Below are 22,489 nucleotides of genomic sequence, written 5' to 3' on the forward strand. Positions count from 1 at the left end.
ATCCTGAAAACATGCAGCATTTTCCTTCCATCTGAAAGCTCTTTAATAAAAACTGGAACTGGCTGCATGCTTTTCCTTGGAGATAATCAGTGCCATTTCAATAAGACAAACACTTTTAACACATCTGCCTCTTATAGTTACGGCAGACGTACAAATTTATCTAAACTCATGCACAGTTTTACCTGTGGTATTGATATGACGATTCTTAGAGTCACCTGATCTGTGTGTGCCACAGCAAACATGCAGTATACATGAGGTTATAAATGAGTTTGCCAGAAAGTAAACTTTGAAATGAAATAACCTGATCTTTACCTAATAACTGCACAATAAACTCCCATAAATAAAAACTCAGAGCCCCCAAACTGAATTCACAGAAAGCATCAACAGTTCAATCTGCAACTGTTTTTGAATGCCTGAAGTCATCAGACAGTCAGAAGGGCAGCAGTCGTTCACCCAGGATGTAATGTTGGGATCTACAAGGCAAACTCAAGCTGAGGTTAACACAGCTGTGTATTATGATGCAGGGCCACATAAGCTTGGATCAATGGTATCTCAGTTGGTCCATTAATCTGAGCGTGGGTGTCTGACACGTGGCCCACTTTGGCCACTTACTGCCCATCAGCAGAGCATGGAGCTGAAGGAGCGAGCGTTCATCACAGCTTTGTCACATCCAGCCCAGCCTCATGCTTCATTACAGCTTAATAAAGCAGACCCACATTTCCTGGGTGCTCATCAAAGGCAGCTAACCATGTGGAGCGATGGACGAGTCAGGTCCAACAACAGAGGGCTTCTTCTGTTGCAGAGGGTCAGGTGGGATTCCGTTTAACCACCAAGATGGAAGAACGTTTTGATTTTGAGGTCAGCAGATTTTCTCTCTCCTCCAGCTGTGGTAAACCTGTTTTAAGTTGTAGAATTTCAAAAAATTTTTAAAATGAAAATAATTCTATCATCTAATCTAGATGTTCCTGACTACTACTCAAGCATAGAAATGACGTTTTCATATCAACTAAAATTTGATTTATTATTTTTGAAAGTCCACAATGAAAAACCTTATATTGTGGTAATACATTTCACACATTACATGATCATATGATTGCAAGCAGTTGCTAACCCTGTCTGTATACATAATATTGCATTGACTCATGAATTACTCATAATCATTCATAAATTCAGGCGATGCCATCTATAGGGCACTTGTATTTGAAGAAAGGAAGAACGATAGTTGTATTTATTTCATTTTTCTGAGAAAACACTATCTTTACTTCAGTGTACTTCTTTCCAAAGAACCAGATTGTTCAATTTGGTTTAATAACTATAATAATTATAATTTTATCCAGTATATTTTATCTCCTCTAACCCACTCTCTGTGCTTGCCCCATCCTTTTCTAACAAAACACATGTAGCAGTGGTTGTTGGGTGATGTTAGGGAACCCACTTGTTTTGATATTGTTTGAGTAATACATTACCATCATCTAGGAACATTCTATTTGTGTTAAATGAGATGAATGTATGTGTGCATATTAAAGGGGCTGTATTTTCCACCACAATCAAGTATCTATGTCACAGAAACTGACTTCTAAGTTTAATGCCTTGAAAATGACATTTGTGTCTTTAAGAAGCTTCTGCTCTTTCTAAAACTTTTCCTTCAACACATCATCACAACATAATGTCCTTTACAACTGTTTTTAGGACTGAGAAGTAGTTTGTATTTTAAGCTCAGTAGACATGTAGTTCCACCAGGTATTAGCTCTTCTAGACTAGTGGCACCAGATAGCAGAAAGGTGAAGGTGCCTTTCAAGGATTTCAAAGATTTCTTTGACATGCATGGAAGAATCAAAGAAACACTGCATGTGTATTTTTGATGAAGGAATAACAACATAACATGATGCAAAGCTCAAAAAGTAAATTTTACATAATAATACTCCCCAATGTGGCCCATATGCACTCAGGACCAGCTGGTATGATTCGCACCTTATTGAACATCACTGTTCAGTTAAAAATAAATAATATGAACATAAACTACTACATACTGTAACAGCTATGTGATGCTGTTGAGCTACCGATTACAAATTCTGTAATGTATCTGGTCTACTTTTATTTTTAATCTTGCATTAATCAGAACAGCATATGGCTCGTCAATATCTGTTGACACTGAAACCTCTGTTGTCATGCCATCATGCATGAGACGCTGAGCTGTGCTGGTGCTGACATGCTGCCTCTCAGGCAGAGAGAGACGGTGGAGGGCTGGGAGCGTTCGCTGAGAGAGGGTGGAGAGATTAGCCTAATCGACAGCTCTATTAGAGACTTAACCTGTGCTTTGATCATTTTCTGAGCTCCCCCTCAGATCAACCTGCGCAACAGCTGGTAAATCTGACAGGCTCCTGCTCCACCTCCCATCTTGCCCACATTCTCTTCACATCACCTCCACAGATACCCCTCATAATGTACCCAGGCTCCACTACGATGAAAGGAAGCCTTTCTAGAGATTTAGCCTTCCATCTGCCTGGCTACAGCAGAAATGATTTTAAGAGAGAAGCTGACGACCGTACTAAATCAAAGACAGATGTACTGTATGCTTGCAGTCTCTGCAGTCTATAAACAAAAAGCCACTGTGAGGGTCTTTTCTTCTTTTCTGGTGACAAAAACTCCCTTTCTTCCTTAATAAACTGCTGAACTAGACCATAATGATTAGTGAGGCAAAGTGAAAAAAGTGATTGAATTGGACATAAAGGTGGAAACTGTGACACAAATGTCCAAGACTCAACAAAAATACACAGCTGAAACCAGATATTTACATATCAGATTACTGACTGTGGCTTAGTGGACAGAGTCGTCTTGAAATGGAAAGGTTGTTGGTTGGATTCTAGCTTCCTCCGACAACATGTTGTTCTTGTCCTGGGCAAAGCACTTAACTCCAAATTGCCAACCAATTTGTGTATTGGTGTATAAATGTGTCCACAGTCAGTGTGGTTCGGTGAATGTGTCAATAGTGTAAAGCACTTTGAGTCAGTACAGCAGGAAAAATCAGAAAAAAATTCAGTTCAACTTCCCAAAATGTTTGTATTTGCCAAATGCCATAATGATATGCAAGCAATTTCACCTTCTTCAAATTTTGAAAAGTACATACATTTCATTGATATGTTGAACAACTGGCAATCTGTGAAAGGTGGATCCTGCCTCTCATCCTGCCAAACCATTAAACCATTGTGAGGTTTAATGGTTAAACCATCCTGGGAGAAAAAATGTGGGCAACAGTGGAAGACATCTTGTTTCCTGAAAGGTTGACTTTTACCATCAGATTAGAATTTAGAAAATTTAAGAACTTATACAAAAACTGGCTGGATTTTATATCACACTGAAATCATATATTGTTGAATAAGCTTTAGGGGGACTCTGATAGAGATACTGAATGTAAATAGGTAATTTAATATTATGTTGACCTGGAGGAGAAGACTGACAAGGAAACTTAAATTTGGTTTTGAAACTGTTTGGGTAGGCTGAGAAATATAGTAGAGAAGTTGTCCAACACATGTACAGAATGTGTGTGAAACCTCTCTTGGATAGTCTCTATAAAACATAAAAAAAAAGTAATTTCAAAAAAATTTGCAAATAAATAAAAAACAAAAAACAAATATGTTATCCCTTTTTGCTGTTCGGTCCTCAAAGTAGCAGAAGTCTAACCCTTACTTATTTGCTATGCTGCTCATAGATTGCTAGCTTTAGTTTTAATAATGTGTGGGACCTCTTTGGTTTCCATAACAACCTTGCTGGATATTTGGGTGAATGTGAACACAATGTTTTCTTTCTGGTGTCTCATGGCATTGATGGGTGTGGCCTGTGCTGCCTCACTATGACTGAGACTGCTGCCATAACTGTGTTCAGTGTTCTTACTTGGATAATTGTTCAAAAGAGCAACAAAATTACCTTATTGTGGTTGAACAGTGTCCTGGCATTTTGGAGCAGCTGCAATGTAAATTCATCATCCAGCCTATTTGATCCAAGTTATGGGCTTTTCAATCCCTTCTCCATCTGTTTTTATTTCTTAGTATTTTCTCCATGTTTAACGAGAGCTTAGGAACTAAATTATGAACCGATCTGAGCTGCCTCACTGTCATTACAGTTAACTTTCAGGAGTGATCTCAGCTTTGAATGTCTGACAGATCATAAAGCAAGAAGTTATGAAAGAAACTAAACTAACTTCATGTTTTATTGTTCATGATATGGAAAATAACATTTCCTGACTCAATGAGTTAATTGCATCCATCTATCTATCTATCTATCTATCTATCTATCTATCTATCTATCTATCTATCTATCTATCTATCTATCTATCTATCTATCTATCTATCTATCTATCTATCTATCTATCTATCTATCTATCTATCTATCTATCTATCTATCTATCTATCTATCTATCTATCTATCTATCTATCTATCTATCTAGCCTTTTACAAAACTGCAGAGATTGGTAGGCAAGGCATGTTTTTTCATAAAGGTTGTTTTGGCTCTAGTGGCCTTTGTTTGAAAATGCTAGGATAGGAAAGTAATGAGAGAGAGGGTATGCAGCAAAGGTCACCAGGCCGGGATTCGAACCTGAGACGCCTGCATTGAGGACTAAGATCTCCTTATGTGGGTTGTGCTTAACCTCGCATAAGACATGTTTGTGAAAGGTTGGTGTTTTATTCATTTATAGTAAATTAATAAAGCACAATTCAAGAATTATCCTTAAATGCAAAACATTTCAGGATATTTTTTTTTTTATTTTAGGTAAAGCAAGGTCTGATTCATTACCCTGTAACTGATTTCATACAGCCAGACAAAGCAAAGAAATAATAAGTTTCTGACTGACTGGCCTCATCTGACTGACTAGAAAAGGCTCCAGTATTATCCAAGTCTGGCTGTTAGCCTGGTCTGGAGCAGGCCAGCTGCACAAGATACATCGCTATGGTAACTTATGTGCTATTGTTTTTGTGAAACAGAGTCCAGGCTGAAGGAAACCAGGATATCCAGAAAATCCCGGCTTTAAGTGACGGTCCTGGTTTTGTGAAACAGCGATCTGAAAATGAGGTGAAGGGTTTGGAATCACTTTGGTTTGTATTTGTATTCACTGTTTGTGTGTCTGGTGACCCAGTGATCAGCTAATGTCCTGCTGTTTACACGACAGATCAGCTGTATGTGCTCTGTAGTGTGTCAGTGATGCCTCCCCTTGAGGAGACATCTTGTTTGTATTCTCGTTTGTAGTGATTTATTTTTAATGATGGTCTTTCTGTGTTCTTCCATTTTTATCCATTTTGCTTCTGTGCACTGGGAATTCACCCACTAAAGAACAATTAAAGATTCCCTCTATATGTAAATCATTTTTCTCATTTCCTCTTCAGCAAGTTTCAAACTGTTTTGAGAAGGCTCTGGAGCAGGTGTCTATGCAGCTGCCTCTCTGTGATGACAGAGGAAAATAAAGAAAATCCTTTCTGTTTGTAAAGTATTTAAAGAAAAATGAAAACTATGTTTCTCCCAAAAGTTAATAAAGTGTCTGTCGAAAGAGAAGTCGACCAACCACTCAACTGTCAGGCAGTCTGCCCAGAAAGAAGCTCAAATCTAGAGCTGTTCTTCCCACAGCTGGAAGAGTTATGTTTCCAGCCTTGCATGCATTGAGTTTCTCTCAGTCGGTCAGAGAAAATGTGTTTTACACACATACACCTCTAGCTTGGCTGAACATGTTTTGCCTCCAGGCTTTTGTCTCACTCCTACCCCATTACAAGGCTAATGAAAGCACCAAGAGGATCAAATCCAATGTAGCTGCTTTTCACACAGCTTAACCCTTCAGAAAACCTGTGACCTCTGCATGAGAGCATCAGCTCACACACACAAGCACACACTCCCATCTACTGCTTCAAATATGAATTTTATTGTAGAACAGATGAAATCCTCTCAGCCATTCAGCATCTAATTGAAGCTCAAAGCTGACTGTCTGAAAAATGAACCCTGCCTTTCTCAGAAGTGAGGAATCTGAAACTGTGATTCAACTAAACACAAAAATTGTTTCCCCTGACTCACCTCTTTAGTATGTCATGCTGTGAATATGTCAAATAAAACACTACAGCTCTGCTGTCCATGTCTCATTTAGCCCACATGACTTCAGAATATGTTCAGGAAACATTTTTTCATGTTAAGACTTGTAAAACATTTTTGAACATATCCTCTATAATCTTACACTCAGTGAATGTATTGATAGAAGAAAATCAAGTTTATTTTCTTTTCATTTCTACTTCCAGTTTATGTGATAATGTATTTGTTTGCTTTTCATCTCATGTGGTTCAGATTGCTTGAATTATTCATTTTTTCATGAATGACAAATGTGTTGACTAACAATCCATGAGTATGACTGTTTGCCTCTGAAGGCTGGAACAACGGTGACGTCAGGTGGATTCTGATAAAACCACAGTGATGACAGTAACATCTGCTGAAAAAAACAAGTTTAGAATGTATTCTCCTATTTTACATTTGTTAGAAAAGTTCATAATTTCTGAAAGTGAAATAAAAAGTTGATATTAGAAGATTTTACTTTAGCTTTCCTACCTCATCACCAGTAGGAAAGCTATTACCTACCACTAAGGTAGGTAATAGTTACCTCACTGGTTGGTAAAATGATGATGTGAAAATGGGATGATCAGTAGATTAATATCAGTAATCACCAGTGGTGGAGAAAGTACTCAAAAAATGTACTTAAGTAAAAGTACAAATACACAGACAAAACTGTACTCAAGTAAAAGTAAAACTACCACATTGACATTTGCACTTAAGTAAAAGTAAAAAAGTACTGGCTTTTAAAAATACTTAAGTATTAAAAGTAAAAGCATTTGCTGAATGAATTACCTAATCCCTAATACAAAATCATTAAGTGAACGGATCATATTTAATTTTAATACATTAGAAATGTGCCGTTTTAATAAACAATGCCACAGATAAAGCATGTTTTTATTGTGTTTACTCTGTAACATAGTTTAGACTTAGATATGTGATTCTATGCATCATAATTTCAGGGATGGAAACATCTGGTATCCTGTCCTAACATAACATGAACTTCACTTTTTTTTGCCACTAGTGGCATTTTTTTTTTAAAGAAATTCAACAGAAAGGGGATGGAAAGAAGGTGGGTGGAGGACATGCAACCGAGGAGCCAGTAGCAGAGTTGTAGTCAAGACCACCTACCCAAGACCAAGTCAAGACCAGCACCAGCGCTACGTGACACAAAAAAATAAAGTTTTACCTATCAAAATTGCTTCTCAAATTGATCTGAAAGATCCACATCACCATAAATCACCTAGATATTAAATACTTAGAGCTGAAATAAATGTAATCAGTAAAGATCCGTCCAGAAGAATCAGATCGTTCCTGAGTGTCATATCAATGCAGACTTTGGTCACAGCGTTGTCCCATATTTGCGACACCTCAGTCAACACCTCCACACAATAATTCAGCGCATGAGTGACAGCTTTTTTTCATCGCAGATGCAACATGTGTGTCTCAGTCAGTACAGCTAGCTTTGCTAGCATCACGTCCACGGAGCGTACCTTTCTTTAAGCTTTCCTTCGAAGTGACGCTAAAAGTTGGATGAAGTCCCCACCGTCTGTGAAAACGAAGCGCTGCTTATTTTACATGTCGCCAAATCTATGATTTATGCAGCGTTATTATATTACTGACGATTAGACAGACATCTTCTCCCGCTCAGAGGAAACCACTGCGCATGTCTTGGAGCTCCGCATGCGATTAAAGGTGGAGGCGATGGATGACAACAGACACGTAAGTCACGTTATTGCTTGGATTTTACGGCGCCACCTTAAATCCCTGAACTTCCCATTTTAACAGAAAAAAAGAGCAACGCGACTTGGATGTAACGAGTAACGCCACAGTTTTGTAGAAATGTAGTGAAGTAGAAAGTACAGATACTTACTGTAAAATGTAGTGGAGTAAAAGTAGAAAGTACCCATTATTAAATCTACTTACGTAAAGTACAGATACACGAAAATTGTACTTTCCCACCACTGGTAATCACATATTTTTTAAATGAGTGGTATTACATTTTTGAGCACAATCATATCATCAGATCATATTATATTCTTATTCCCTCATCAAACTCATACCTGGGATGTTGCCTTGATTCTGTCATGCATGCTTGGGAAACCAGTCAGTTATGCCAAACATTTGGTTGGACCTAGCACCGCCTTGTAAATGTAACTATCTATCAGAGATGCAGTTTCCAAGCCTCCGGTTTCCAAGCCTCTGCCTCACAGAGCAGCCCTCCTCTTCAACTCTCCGACTGAGCTCCTTCAAATAGCCAGCAGCTATTAGCAAACACCTGGTGGACCTGTGCATCTGCTGAATTTGATATGTGAGTTACTTATCAGTGAAACACTGGAAAAATAATTGCTAAAGGGTTAATAAAGGAGTGATGTTTTGATGATTTCTTGAAGGCAGAGTTTAAGAAAGAGCAGGAGTTTAGACAAAAGTCTAATTTCAATGTGTTAAATTACAAAGTCAAGTTTCTTTCAAGTCATATTGATACATATAGCTTTTCAAAATAACTGAAGGTAAGATTACTTGATTCTGGTATTGTGGTGCCTGGAAATCATATAATACTGTCCTTTAACTGATTACTTTCAACTAGTTTAGTTGGACACATATTCTCGATAGGTTTCCAGTTGTGTTCTGCCTGTTTTCAGATGGTGGATTGAACAGTGTTCATTGAGAGGATGTTAATTTCCTTATCAACCTAACCCTGCTTTAGACTTCTTCACATTCTCCCTGACCTGTCTGCTGGATTTTCATGATGCTGGTTGGTCTCTAACCAACTGACTAGAAACAGAAAAGCTGCAGTTAGGAACTAAATGACACACAACTGAACTCTGTATGCTAACTAGATGACATCTGAAGGATTTTATTGAGAGGAATTATAATAAAGGGGAAAATGCAGTTTTCAGGTTGCTTTTGTCTGATACTTTTCTTTCACATCACTATTCTGTATCGGTAAATGACATGAAGTTTGTACTTGAAACATCACGGGAGGTATAAAATGTTAAGGGGTGTGAATATGTTTGCTTGACAGACGTATGCTTGTTTTTAATTAACAACTTTTTTTCCAGTATAATGAAAACAGTGTTCTTCCTATTTTGGTCATAACAATTTTCATGCTTGTAGCAGGTCACCACTAGCCACTTGTTTCACACATTAAGTTAACTTCATAATGTTGACTTCAACTGCACTCTAAAAAGTGTATTTGGGCTGTATAGTTCATTATATAGGCTTATTTACATAAATCTCACTATTTTGGCTTAATGATGACAACTTACTTTTTTGTGTTGAATTGACTTAAAAGTTACAAAATGTTAACTTCAAGGAACTTTTTACTTTGACTTTATTTGAACCAATTAAATGCAAAGCCGCATTTGTATCCTACATCTGACATCATGACACAAGCTTCACCTGGAACAGATCCTGTATATCACCCAGCGTGCTGTGGAGGCGCAGAGCACAACTCACATAAGGAGACCTTAGTCCTCGATGCAGACATCCTGGCCTGATGACCTTTGCCACATGTCTCCCCCATCTTTCATTACCCACTTTCCTGTCTAACTACTCTCAAATATAAGCCAAATATCCTTTATTAGTTTAATTTTTATTTGAAGAAAGCTACATGATTTGAGTAGGACTGACTTAAATTTGTCAAGTTAAACCAGCTTAATGAATTAAGTTGGATAAACTTCTTGCCAAATGAAGCAATTCAATTAAGTTAAATTAATTTCTTTTTTCACTGTGATTTGTTGAGTCCTGAATCTGTAAAATGCAGTGTGAAGGAACTTTTCATGTGCAGCACGAAGAAGTACAGTCATTTGATGAAGCAGAACTTGCCCTTACCTACTGGCTGATAGCCCTGCCTGGTGGGGCCCCCAAACGGGTTACGGCTGCCAAAGGAACCTCCATCGATGGACCCATATGACATTCTGATGTTTGGTGGTATGTCAGCTGCATGCAATTGGAAAGAAAAATACAGTTGTCAAGAATTAATCAGGAGGCACCAGTTTATTTCCTCTTTCAGTTTACCAGCCTTGAAATGAATGAACTCACAACATTGACTGTAGGAACTATTTTCCCCTTTTTTTTTTTTGGTTAAATCTTAGAATTTTAATTGTTTAGTTTATCCTTATTATTTGTTTATTTTCTAGTTGATTTATAATTAGAATTTTGTTTAATTTACTGTTTAGAATAAGTTATTTGATTAGGAATTCACTTAATTAGTTAATTAATTTCAGGTTGGGATGTGGGTATTTCACGGTATAAATAGGTGGGTTTTAGGTAGCTTATTATGCACGTGGGTGGTCATAAGGTTTTTTACCAGCCTGTCAGTCACATCAGTTTTTAGTCAGAGAACAGGTACAGGAATAGGAGCAGAAGCAGAAGCCTGTAACCTTTTGCCTGAATTGTAAAATAAAACCAAACTGCATTTTGACTTTTTGATCTTTTGCGCTGCATAAACCAGAATCCACGGTGCATCAGGTGACTATTTGAGTTGGATTCACTTTTGTTTTGATCAGCTTCGAGGTTTGAGTTGATTTTTGAATTTAAGTTTTGGGACAAATGGTCACTACACTGACAACAAACATCCATCCATCTATCCATTTTCTAACAGGAGGGGTGTTGGTGCCTATCTCCAGTGAAACATTTCGGGTAAGAGGCAGGGTACACCCTGGACACGTCGCCAGTCTGTTGCAGGGCTGACAACAAACAAAGTACAGATGGATGGGATTATGCCTTAAGGTTTGAACTCTTAGCAGGTAGAACCAGGGGAGTTGCCAGGAATCTTGGGCCCCCTGACAAAAAATTTAATTGGGCCCCCCTCACACAGCTGCTGTTACAATTTCTTGAGTCTATCTGACTTATCAAAAGTGTCACAATTTCAAAAGCTTGCAATTGCCTTGCTTTCTTTAGTCCAATACTGATAACTAGTACAATATTTACTGCTCATTAATTTTACATGTAAGAATAAAATTCGGTATGCATACAGTCTGCATACAGCAGGGGTGTCAAACTCCAGTCCTGAAGGGCCGCTGTCCTGCAGTTTTTAGATGAGCCACAGGTACAAAACACCTGAATCAAATGGCTTAAATGCCTCCTTCTTGTGTAGGTAAGTTCTCCAGAGCCTTGCTAATGACCTAATTGTTCTATTCAGGTGTGGTGCAGCAGAGGCACATCTAAAAGTTGCAGGACAGCGGCCCTCCGGGATTGGAGTTTGACACCTGTGGCATACAGTATGCAAGTAGGTTGCTTAAATTTTTTCTTAGTTTTAGATTACTGAAATGTCTCCCCATGAGCAACAGTCATAGGCAACATGCAAAATATACATAAAGCAATCCAGACTACTCAAAAAATGCTATGTAGTTGCATTTTATTCAAGCTGCAGTATGTAACTTTAATAAAACCTGTTTTCTCCATATTTGTTAAAGCTGTCACAATGTTGTAGCAGTTTGTTATGAGACAGATAATCTGTGAAAACAATCTCCTCCACCTCTTTCCTGAACTACTATTGCTAGATAAAGTAATGCACCGTTCTGACCAAAACAACCAATCAGAACCAGGAGGACGCTCTTAGCACTGTCAATCAACTTCATTCACTCACTGCTTAATGTGCTAATGGTGGAGAAATAACTTATTGTTACAGGAAAATCATTTATCTGCCATCACTGGTAGCTATGCTTACTAGACTAAGTATTTACAACAGGCTGTGATAGCTACAGAATAGCATAGAGCAAGGGGGAAGAAGGATGAGTCATATGAGATGGTGATTGACAGCACTAAAACTCTCCTGCCATCCTGGTTGTTTTTAGAGAGCACTGGGAGAAAGTAGAGGAAATAGATTTTTCACAGATTATCTCTCATACCATACTGTCACAACATAATGACAGTTTTAACAAATATGTGGAAAAAATATATTTTTATAAAAGTTACATACTACACCTTTAATTTCACTCAGGACAGTTCAGGAGGGACGTGGGTTAGAGCTGCTGCTGCTGACTGACTCATCTGTTGTTAAGTGGTAAAAGGTACAAGGGACAAGTTAAATACCGTGTTTCCCCGAAAGTAATACAGTGTCTTACTTTCTTTTTATCCCCAAAAGCCCCACTATGTCTTATTTTGTCTTATATTGGAAAAAAAATTGTCGAATTTTTTGTTTTAACTATAAAATTAACATTTATTAACAACCTGGACAGTATTGTATTACCGTATTTTAAGCAGGAGGCGGCAGTGACAAGTGCAGGGGACGGCGCGGTGACGTATGGAGAGGGGGACGGTTCGGACGTGGGCAGGAGGCGGCGCGCAGCTAGATGAGGGGGAGGCGGCAATACCCCCGTGTTTTCCCGAAAGTAAGACTTTCGGGGTAAGACATATGTCTTACTTTCGGGGTACGGCTTATATTAGCCGACCCCCCTGAAACCCCCGATATGTCTTACAATCGGGGGTGTCTTACTATCGGGGAAACACGGTATATGAATAAGTTGGTAATTTTTTTCCTTAATTCATTAAATGCTAGTGAAATGGAGAAAACAGTAGCCTGTAGCTACGCTAACTATGCTAAATGGTTGATAATCTCATACAGTCTACTCACCTTTCGGAGAAAAACTGGGTTATAAATTAACACTCTTGCCTTTTTGTCTCTCTCGCTCCCTCTATTTTTTTTTTTAAACTTGATTTTATAATTTTTCTTAGCAGCATAGTAACTGCCACAATCGTTGGTGTCTTCCACTGACTGCTGCTGAACAGCGTCACTCTCAAGCGCTCCAAGCAGGAACGAACCATTTCATGCGGGGGAGGGGGTTGAGGGTTGGATTCAGGGCAAATATGGATGTGTGTTTTTTGGTCTGGGAGTGGGAACATTAAATATTTACTGCTAAAAACAATCTTCAAAAATATCATATAATTAATTTTGTAATTGACAGGGCTCCATTTTTTTTTTTATTTCTATGAACCATAAATAAATAAATAAATTGTGGAGGGCCCCTTGTTGGTCAGGGCCCCTAGAATTGTCATCACTCCCCCCCACTCCCCCCATACTGCGCCTCTGGGTAGAACTACTGAACAAGGTTAATGATGGAAGCTTAAAAATAGCTCCTCTCCGATTTTTGCTCATTTCCAAAGCAGTCTTTATTATTCTACAAATATTGTCATTTCCTTTATGCATCGCTTATACAATATAGAATTATGTAGCACCATAAAAAAAATCTGTTTTATTTTCCAAATTGTTTGATTTTCTTCCCAAATTCCAATTTTTCCAGTTTAATTTTTCTCAATTAAATTTTTTTTATTTTAAGCATATTTACTAACCCAAAAAGCACGTAATTACGGTGTGAGTGAAAAAACTAGAACAAAAAATAGCCATAGGCCTACTATGTTTCTGTTTCGCAAATATAACACACAGCTGATGTTCAACAGAACACTGCTTTTACAAGATGAAAAAACAAAGATGTTAAAAAGGCGTTTCCTCATTTTTTAAGGAAAAAGTAAAGTGCAAACTTGTGCAGACTTTTATGATGATCAGGACATTTGTTTATTTGTGTTCTTCCATCTGTCACAGGAATCTCCACTGGAGTAATGACTGTAAGTGTTGCTTTCATGCATGATAGGAAAGACAGGACATGAAGATTAGCAGATGCCCTGGGCTCAGAGAGGAAATAGAAAAGTCCTGGCCTCAACAGTTCCACTGGTCACTGGAGTATTTGGGGTTGAGACTCAAAAACTGTCCTAAAGATAATCCTAAAGATCCTCTAGTTCCCACACTGGCACTAGAGGACCCAAGCTCTAAGTAGAGGCCCGTCAGTGGAGGGTTTAAGCAGCCTCATCAAGTTCTGCACTCATAAGAAATAAGAATTAAAAAGCAGCTGTTCTCCCTTGTATTTTATGCTGATCCAGTGTGAACGGTTTGAATCTGTACATTTATTCCCACGCTTAGAAAACCCCCTCAGACGCCATCACTGCTCTGCGTTGATTGTGGCTGTGTTAGCGTAAATGCATTGAGACACAGAGGCTGATTAAAATCCCCAGTGTCTGCAAGCACCTTGCAAAACAAAAGCTTTATAATTCTGAAACTGATTCTGAAGTAACTCAGAATCAGTTTCTGTCTCAGAATCAGGAAAGCTTAGGATTTCCTTTCAAACTCAGCTTCGTTCATGTTCATTCTGCCTGCTCATGAATAAATAAATATGTAGTTCACATGGACAAACCTTGGCTGGGTCTCAGTTCGGCGCTTCCACAGATATCACAGCTAATTAAAACAGTTGTCAAGCTGAAAACATTTTCATCAGCTCAGATCCCCTCTGTATGAATGGCAGCAGAACTCTGATTCTCTTACTGTTAAGAGTTCTATCAGGTTTGTTTCTATGATTACAGTGGTTTCATTCATACACAAGAACAGCAATATGTCTTTGAATTTCTGCAGCTTTTTAAACATTATTCATTTTGGAATAAAACATCTTGATGAGGCTCCCTCTTAGAACTGATGCAGAAGAAGGCTATTGCTCTGGTATTAAGGGTTTGATTTATTGGGAATAGTTTTCCTGCCTGGGGAAAACTTTTGAATGAAAAATAACATGTAAGCTGTGGATTTTTACTGGATGTGTTTAGTTAGTTTAGCTTTTAGAAGCGCTCTTTTCCCTCTAAATTTTTTTTACTAATACCACATAAGTGGGCTCTTATTGGTCCCTAGTGTGTGACCTACATCAACAACATTTGTCTTTTTTATAATTATGTAGCTTATTAGGGTGCTGCAATGCAGTTAAATTCTTTCAGAGAGTTCAGCCTCTTTGATGTCCTGAATCATCATCCACCACCTTCCCTGACTGTAGTACAATTATTACAGACAGTTACAAATGGTTTATTTTCAGCTTAGGTTTAATCAAGATAAATATTTTACACATGCATCTTAGTAACATGTCATCAAAAAGTGATTTATCCTCTGTAATTTTACTTTAAAAAGTGAAGCTCATAGACTCATTTCACACAGACGTGCTAGTCAAACTTTTGTTTTTATTCATTTTGATGATTCTGGGTAACAGCTGCTAAAACCCCACCTCAGTTTCCCTAAAATTAAATAATTACCTCAAAGCAAAGATAAAGATTTTTGATATAGAATATTTTGAGGCGTACCCTCCTTGTGGATGGTTGCCGTGACTACTGAACAACATCGTATCAGCATCCTCCCCATGACTGTGGCAGCTATAACATGGTCACAACATAGCATTTCTCTATGGAAAATATATATTGTATGGGTTTAGAAATGTTAAAGAAGAAGAAAACTCTCACTCTAGTATTAACAATTTGATTTAGAAAAACTGGATTTTGAGATTCAGTTTACAAAGTTTAAAAAGAAATTAACATTTGCAAATAGTCTATGTAAGATATAGCCTTCATTATGGCAGTATATAATAAAATATATTCATACCCTACATTTGTTGCAGCAGTGCAAAGAAAATCAAGCAAGTTAAAGAAAAAACTAATCATCTCCAACAGTGAAGCAGTCTCCAATTCTCAAGGAAACATATAAAAAGACAAAAAATAGTCATACCTTGTAGTTCTGCTCTGTAGTTATGCAGCTATAGACTTATACTCCTACAGAATATGCTGGTCAGTTTTTCTCACTCTGTGATCTTTAACTCATTTTATCCTTTACATTTCTCTCTTTATTGGCATCATTAACTTTTTCCTCTACTTATTTTTCCTTTGTCATAGAAAGTAATTCTGATCTATGTCTTTGTGTTTTCTCCATTTTTTCTGCTGGTTAGAGCTACTAAATCTGTAGTAGATGTTCACTGGACTGAGCTGAACTGACATGAACAGTCATTAACTTGACTGTCCTTGACTGAATAGTCAAGACTGGATAACTGGATGCATGTGATTAGGGACATATATTTAAAAAATGTTTAGTTCTGTTGTGATATTTTTTAATGTTCGGAATGATGCGGTGCGCACAGAGAAGAGTCACTAAAAAAACATTTTGCACCTTTTCATATAATTTTGGTGCAATATTTATTCTACTTCAGTAAAATTGCTCCCAGAATCTTATATCTCTTATACTGTGGACCCCAGGTATTTGCAGGGGTCTGAGCCCACAACCAACCAACAGAAATCTAGGGAAACTAGAAACTCTTTATAACACTCTTATAATTGCGTATTTTAATAGCTTCAACACCAAATATACCATAACATGCATTGATACACACAGTGGAAACTACCTTGGCTCTGCTGCAGAAGCTATCATCCATGGTCTTACAACCAATCAGCAACAAGGATTCATGGCATTGTATGGCACTCGCAGATTTGCGGCATTGCAAATCTGCAATGCTGCAAATCATTGCGGCATTGCAATGATTTGGTGCTACTTCATACGTACTTTAGTGCAAATGAAGTAGCATCAAAGTGTTTCAGTTTCCCAAGCTGCATTTTCTTTTGAATATTTTAGATGTGTTCTACAAAAATATTTGCATATAAGCATGTTATACAAATAAATTTAAGCTACATTCCACAGAGAACACGTGAATAGATGAGAGTACTTTAGATTGCTTATGCAGCAATGACCGCTGATACTGGCATTGCTGTATAAGCAGAATGCAGTATAAGGCTCATGCACAGAGTCATGCAGCCATCCTGTGTATGCCAATACTGCACACAGCTGGACAGAAAGCCATGAGTATGTTTTCTAAGTTCTTTACTTTACTTGATAAAAGAGTTGAGAAAACATAATGTGCTGTAGTGTGATGAAAATTAAAGACTGCAGGAAATGTGAAATGTTGGAAGTAGGTCAGAACATGCCTGAATGAACACATTAGTCAGAGGCAACTTTAAAACATTAACATTCCTGCAAGGTCACAATTAAACATGGGTGTATATCAGTCGAGGACTGGAACATTTGGAGCCATCAGACATCCAGGGGCTTAAGAAACAAGTGGATGTTTCACAGTCAGCCTCTTCAGGATGTTAGCCCATAACCCACTTACAGGGAAAGAGGGGCACAGGGCATAGAATGCTAATCTGAATGCTGCTGAAAAGGTCAGAACATCACGAGAACATGTGTTTGACCTGCGGCCAGAGACAAACAGATGAAACTCTAATCAACAAATCTCTCTCTGCCCTCCTCTCCAGGCTCTTCAGCATGCCCAGCAAAGGTCGGAGTACAGCACTGGTCAAGTGGCCAAAGCTCTTTTCCCATCCGTGAAAGACAAGCATTCAGACAAGCAGGAGAATATGATTACACTCTAGAGTCCCAGTGCTGCCCATTGTTGCAGAGAACCCAGTGAATCCAGCTTATGACCGAGGCACTCCGGGAGCAGGCGCAGGATGGAGAAGCAGCAAGAGATGCAGTGTCCGCACATTACACAGGGACAGATTCAGTGGGCCAGGAGAAGGTTTAATCCGATTAATTTTCATTGAGAAAAGGGATTAATTACTTTTGGCAGTCCACAAACAAGCTCCACTCCGCTTGTTTCATGTCCACTGACTGTGTCTTGCATCCCTCTGAAGTGGGGACACGCATCATCTACGTCCGGGGGCATGAGGAACGCTCTGTTCACATTTAAACGCACAGGCAAAAAGCTCAAACCTTTGCTGTTTGAAATGGAAACAATATTGTAAGTAATTATTTTCATGCAGAAGAGGACACTGAGTACAGAGAAGCCAGAAATTACAAATTACTCTGGAGGATATGAGACCATGAGACCCCTCAAGGTCTCCAGAAAGCAGTACTATGAGTCTTACTGAGATCATGAAATCCTTCCACTTCCAGTCCACATTTAACTCAAAAATGTACTTTTCCATGATGGAAAGAAAATCCAGTTTATACAGCCCACCTCAATCTTTGAACGTGTTCTGTAGGTGCAACAACATAAAGGGATTGGAATTGAAATAAACAAACAAAACAAGTATACACTTGACACGACTGAACGCTGTTGACCCTATATTTTATGACAGAGGTCTGCGTTCAAAAAACACAAAGCAGATTTAGCTGCAGAAATTACATGCGACTTAAAACAGACCAATACCAGCATACAAGCAACAGATTGAGTGGGGGTGGGGGGGTCCTACTATAATCATAATGTTTAAACAAATTTTTTTTTTACATCACAACCACAAACTAAGACATGATTTTATGCAAAAGTTCAAAAAACATTAGAGCATACAGTAATCATAAATTGGAAGAAAGATAATAGTTTTCAAAATGTTTCAGAAATAAAAATGTGAACAAGTGTTATTGGGAAGCTACTGTGATGTGTAGATAGTAGGATTGTGAAAGACTTTACATGGGACTTCCTGTAGCTTCTTGCCACTCTGACTTAAGGGTCACATTTGAAGAGAACATGGCTTGTAGTTGTCCTGAGGATAGATTATCCAACCTGAGCCACCTGACCTCTGCAGCACCTCCAGAGTTTCCATGAGCCTCTTGGCCACTTTACTGAATAAACCTTCAGTTCCTCTGGGAGGGGAGCGCCTGAACCATGGCAACCCAAAGAGGTTGTGCAAATGTTCCTCCCCCTGTATGCTCCAACCTTGGATGAAATGACTTGGTGCTTTTAAACAGTTTAGCTGATCAACCAGAGAGCACTTTGCATCTAATCAGTTCATATTTCTCTGAAATAAGTGGGGAAGAGGTAGGACAGAAAGCATCTTTCTATGTAGCGGCCATAAGTCCCACTTGCTCACCAAAGCTCCCACCTGTTCAGGGTTCTGAAAAAAGCCCACATGCCTCAACAGATGTTCTGCACAGTCTCCTAACTGGGTATGGCAGGTGTAGAGAGCATGACATAAAAGCTTTACAAGGAGTGGTTAAAGTGGTTGAAGCACTTTGTTTCATCCCTTTGTGAACATCTGCACCATTTCATCATCTATATCTTCTGGCACATTGTTTTCCTTCTGCCCCTAGAAAGCAACACCCCCTAATTCACATAATCAAGCAACAACTTCTGTCCTTAGATGTTGCATTTACATAAAATACCTCATGAGAAATATTTTATGTAAATGCAGCATCATGTTTTAGTTACACAAAACATGAAAAATAGTGCAAGAAAAGTAATTTTATTTATTAATACTCGAAACAGGATCATGTAAAAAGTATCTGGCTCCTACAGCCAATAGCAACTGCTTTCCAGTGTGTGTGATAATGGATCATGAATAGAGGCTCTGGCAGATGTTCAGAGAATACATGTTGAGTTTATTTACAGAATAAAGTCAATATTCTGTAAATAATATACATGTCCTCCAAATTGACCATTTAGAGGACCTTGGTCCTACACCAGGTTAAAAAACATGCATGTTTAAACTCTTACATACAACCTGCCCGATATTTGGCTAAATGCATAATATCGGGCAGTTGCACCTTGTTCAGCACTAGCTGGTTATTTGACCGTTTTTTTCAGAATTAATGGAGTTAATTTAGTTTGCTTAGTTTCACGGCACAGACGTGTGACTTTTTGTTTCATGCAAAAATATTTTATGGTTTGATGTGGACATGACATCCTTTCTAGTAGTTTATCTCCAGTAACTTTGTGAGTAACTGTAGTAGTGCTGCATCTTGACATTTTTCTAAACCCTGAAATGCTAAAATTCTGCAGTCATTTTTATTGGTTTTTGGAAGAATACCTATTCTCAAAGAAAATGTCTGGATTTTCAGGCAATTTTACAACTCACAAAAACCCAGGTGGTAAAAGCTTACTCCAGCGCACCAAATGCCACTTTTGTATGCGGACAGCCTTGGTTTGTGGAGAAAAATAAGCCCTACGCTTGTAAACAGTGTAGGGGCTGCAGAGCAGCAGGCCCCCTCGTGTGACTCTGCAGGACACAGAAGGATGGTAAATACAGGCATGGCAGGACAGAGTGACTAGATCCGCAGCTTCCCACCACCCCCACTGCTTTTCATTCAGTCCTCCACTCCTTCCCCAGCTGTCATTATCTGCACCACAAGGCTTAAGCTTAGCCTGTGCAGGCAACTGAGCAGAAATAAGCCGACACCCTGGCCACAAATGCTGCATTCATCACAAACAAGCACGGAGCAACATGAGACCGCATCCTGTGTAAGAGTGCATAAGAGGTTAACAGGACGATGTTGTCAAACAGATAGCATTATTTTACACAAAGTAACTCAGGCTTTTTTTAAATTAATTTAGACATTTTGGGGGGATTTTTGTTCAGTAAGACAATGATGCACGTTTTTCTCAGGTAAAAAGGCTCTGCTGTGGTCACACGCAGTCTGCTGCGCGCGACCACAGCAGCAAGTTTATCAGTTACTCTAAAACCTTTTAAAATGAACTAGACATCAGCTTCTATTGAGCCTAAGAGGAAAATGTTATGTGAAAATAATTTTTATATGACTGTAAAAGTAGTAATTTAATTGTAATAAACTGATTCAAAAAGTCAACTGCTTTAAGAATTTCCTGTTGGCTTCCTGCAGTAATATAACGGATGGCATGTTTTATATTGTATTCATCTCTCTAGCATAGTCAGATGCACTACTTACAATAAAGTGTCTTGGTAAATAGGAAAGTACTCCCTCAGTTCATTGGTTTTAATGTATAAAGTTTCAAGGCTTTAGCGCATTCTAAAAGTATTTCAATCTAATCCAAGGTGAATAAAACTACACATGACAAAGTCCCCCATGATGTGTTCAAAACAGAAAAAGTTTGAGAAAAATGAAGTACACCGCGAACTAAGCTCTAAAACCTTAAGGACAACAATGGTCGGAGTGGAAGAGGTCGGAAAGACTGGCGGTGGTACGATAAAATGGAAACCATCTATGGACGTCGGCCGTCAAGTAACGGCAGGGAAAGTGCCCTCGATTCGGCTTCTTTTTTATTGAAGAACATGACAAAGTTAAACATTGTCAACGTTTAACTTTGAGCCAATTAGCTATAAAAGCTTATTTGTAATGTCTTATTTTATGCTTGCAAAACAGGTTGTAAGGCTGTAGTGTGCATTGTCTTGTTCGTGGCTTGTTGGTGAATATCAATCAGATTTTTTTTTTTTTATTATAAATTTTTTTTTAGAAAATTCGGTAACCTAAGACATTTGTACACCCTCTATGGATTCCCAGGACTCTCCGACATTACATCCAGGTCCGGCTTCCACTTCTTCCAGCACGACAGACCAACGTGACCGTGGCGCAATGGATATTATGTTTGGTCTTTCTTGGTTTTTATGTATTGATTAATTTATTTCATAAACATATCTGTTTTAATGTTCTTATTTATTTCAGGTCGTTGTATCTGCCGTCGCAAATGCTCAGCCAACACGGATTTCATTCTGGCCATCAGAGAAGAGGAGCAGGAAAATCGGGCACAGCGCGACCGCCGCCATGTAAACATCCTGCTGGAGGACATATGTGAGGCTCGCAGGTTGGAGAACGCCTTCCGCCGAGAGGAACTGGATGCAAGGAATCAAGAAGTGGCCCAAAACGCAGTTGTTGCTTCCTCTTTAGCAAAATTAATTGAAGTTATGACTGCTAATATGAGAAAATAAAATATGTATTATGTAATAAATTTAAGTTATATTAAACTGATAGCATCTTCATCCTTTGTATTTCTTTTCATTTACACTTTAAATCTTTAATTGTAGCTTTATAAGAGTTTTCTCTTTGAGATATGCTCAAACCGCCTTGTTGCTGCTACACAGATAAAATTTGCCATTTTGTCAAGAGCTTTGGATGGGGAAAACATAAGATACACTTTTCATTTACTGATACCAAAGCAGTGTCTACAAGGTAAGAGAAATAGGATAACCTCTTGTGCAAATCTAGTCTGAAGGACAAACTAAAAAAAAAAATCCAAATCAAGTTTTACATAATTATTCTTTAAACAATAATGACATAAAAAACACAGGTGTACCCTATTAAAAACCTACATAGCAACCAAGCTTTTCCTTGGCTATGCCTAGTATTGAAAAAAACTGCTTACTTGCAAACAGCTGATGTAAGCAAAGTATTACATCAGCTGCAATACTGACAAAAAATCCAAATCAAGTTTTACATAATTATTCTTTAAACAATAATGACATAAAAAACACAGGTGTACCCTATTAAAAACCTACATAGCAACCAAGCTTTTCCTCGTCTATGGCTAGTATTGAAAAAAACTGCTTACTTGCAAACAGCTCATGTAAGCAAAGTATTATATGCAAGATTTATTTACAGTCTGAAGTCAAGACATGCCATTGCTTACTGATTTGTTTAGCTTTTGAACTTTATCTGTAAGCAAGAGTTGTTTTATATTTGACAAAGCACTGACATGTCTTATTCAGAGGAAATGTATTCATTCTGAGAAACATGAGTAATAATGACAGTTTGAACACAGATTTAATAAAGATGAATATGAAAACAATGTGGAACAATAAACAATGGCATCAGCCATAAATGTGACAAAAGGTTTTTTGCATATAATGCAACCATTTTAATACTAGTATTTGT

General features: G+C 38.2%; 1 protein-coding gene across 7 annotated transcripts in view; it reads right to left on the reverse strand.

Annotated features, from left to right (window-relative positions):
• Positions 1-22,489, reverse strand: part of tsnare1 (T-SNARE Domain Containing 1) — a 147,648-nt gene that overhangs the window by 80,485 nt on the left and 44,674 nt on the right. For 6 of the 7 annotated variants that reach the window (XM_081597243.1, XM_081597245.1, XM_081597242.1 and 3 more), the window contains one exon: positions 9,913-10,020. In XM_081597243.1, the coding sequence (XP_081453369.1) occupies positions 9,913-9,997 (85 nt within the window). In that variant the 5' untranslated portion in view covers positions 9,998-10,020. Of the gene's footprint in view, positions 1-9,912; positions 10,021-12,658; positions 12,761-22,489 lie in introns of those variants that run through there. The other variant, XM_081597241.1, reaches the window with a different exon arrangement.

The sequence above is a fragment of the Poecilia reticulata genome, chromosome 16, assembly GCF_904066995.2.
Source record: "Poecilia reticulata chromosome 16, P_reticulata-male-v2, whole genome shotgun sequence".
NCBI lineage: Eukaryota > Metazoa > Chordata > Actinopteri > Cyprinodontiformes > Poeciliidae > Poecilia > Poecilia reticulata.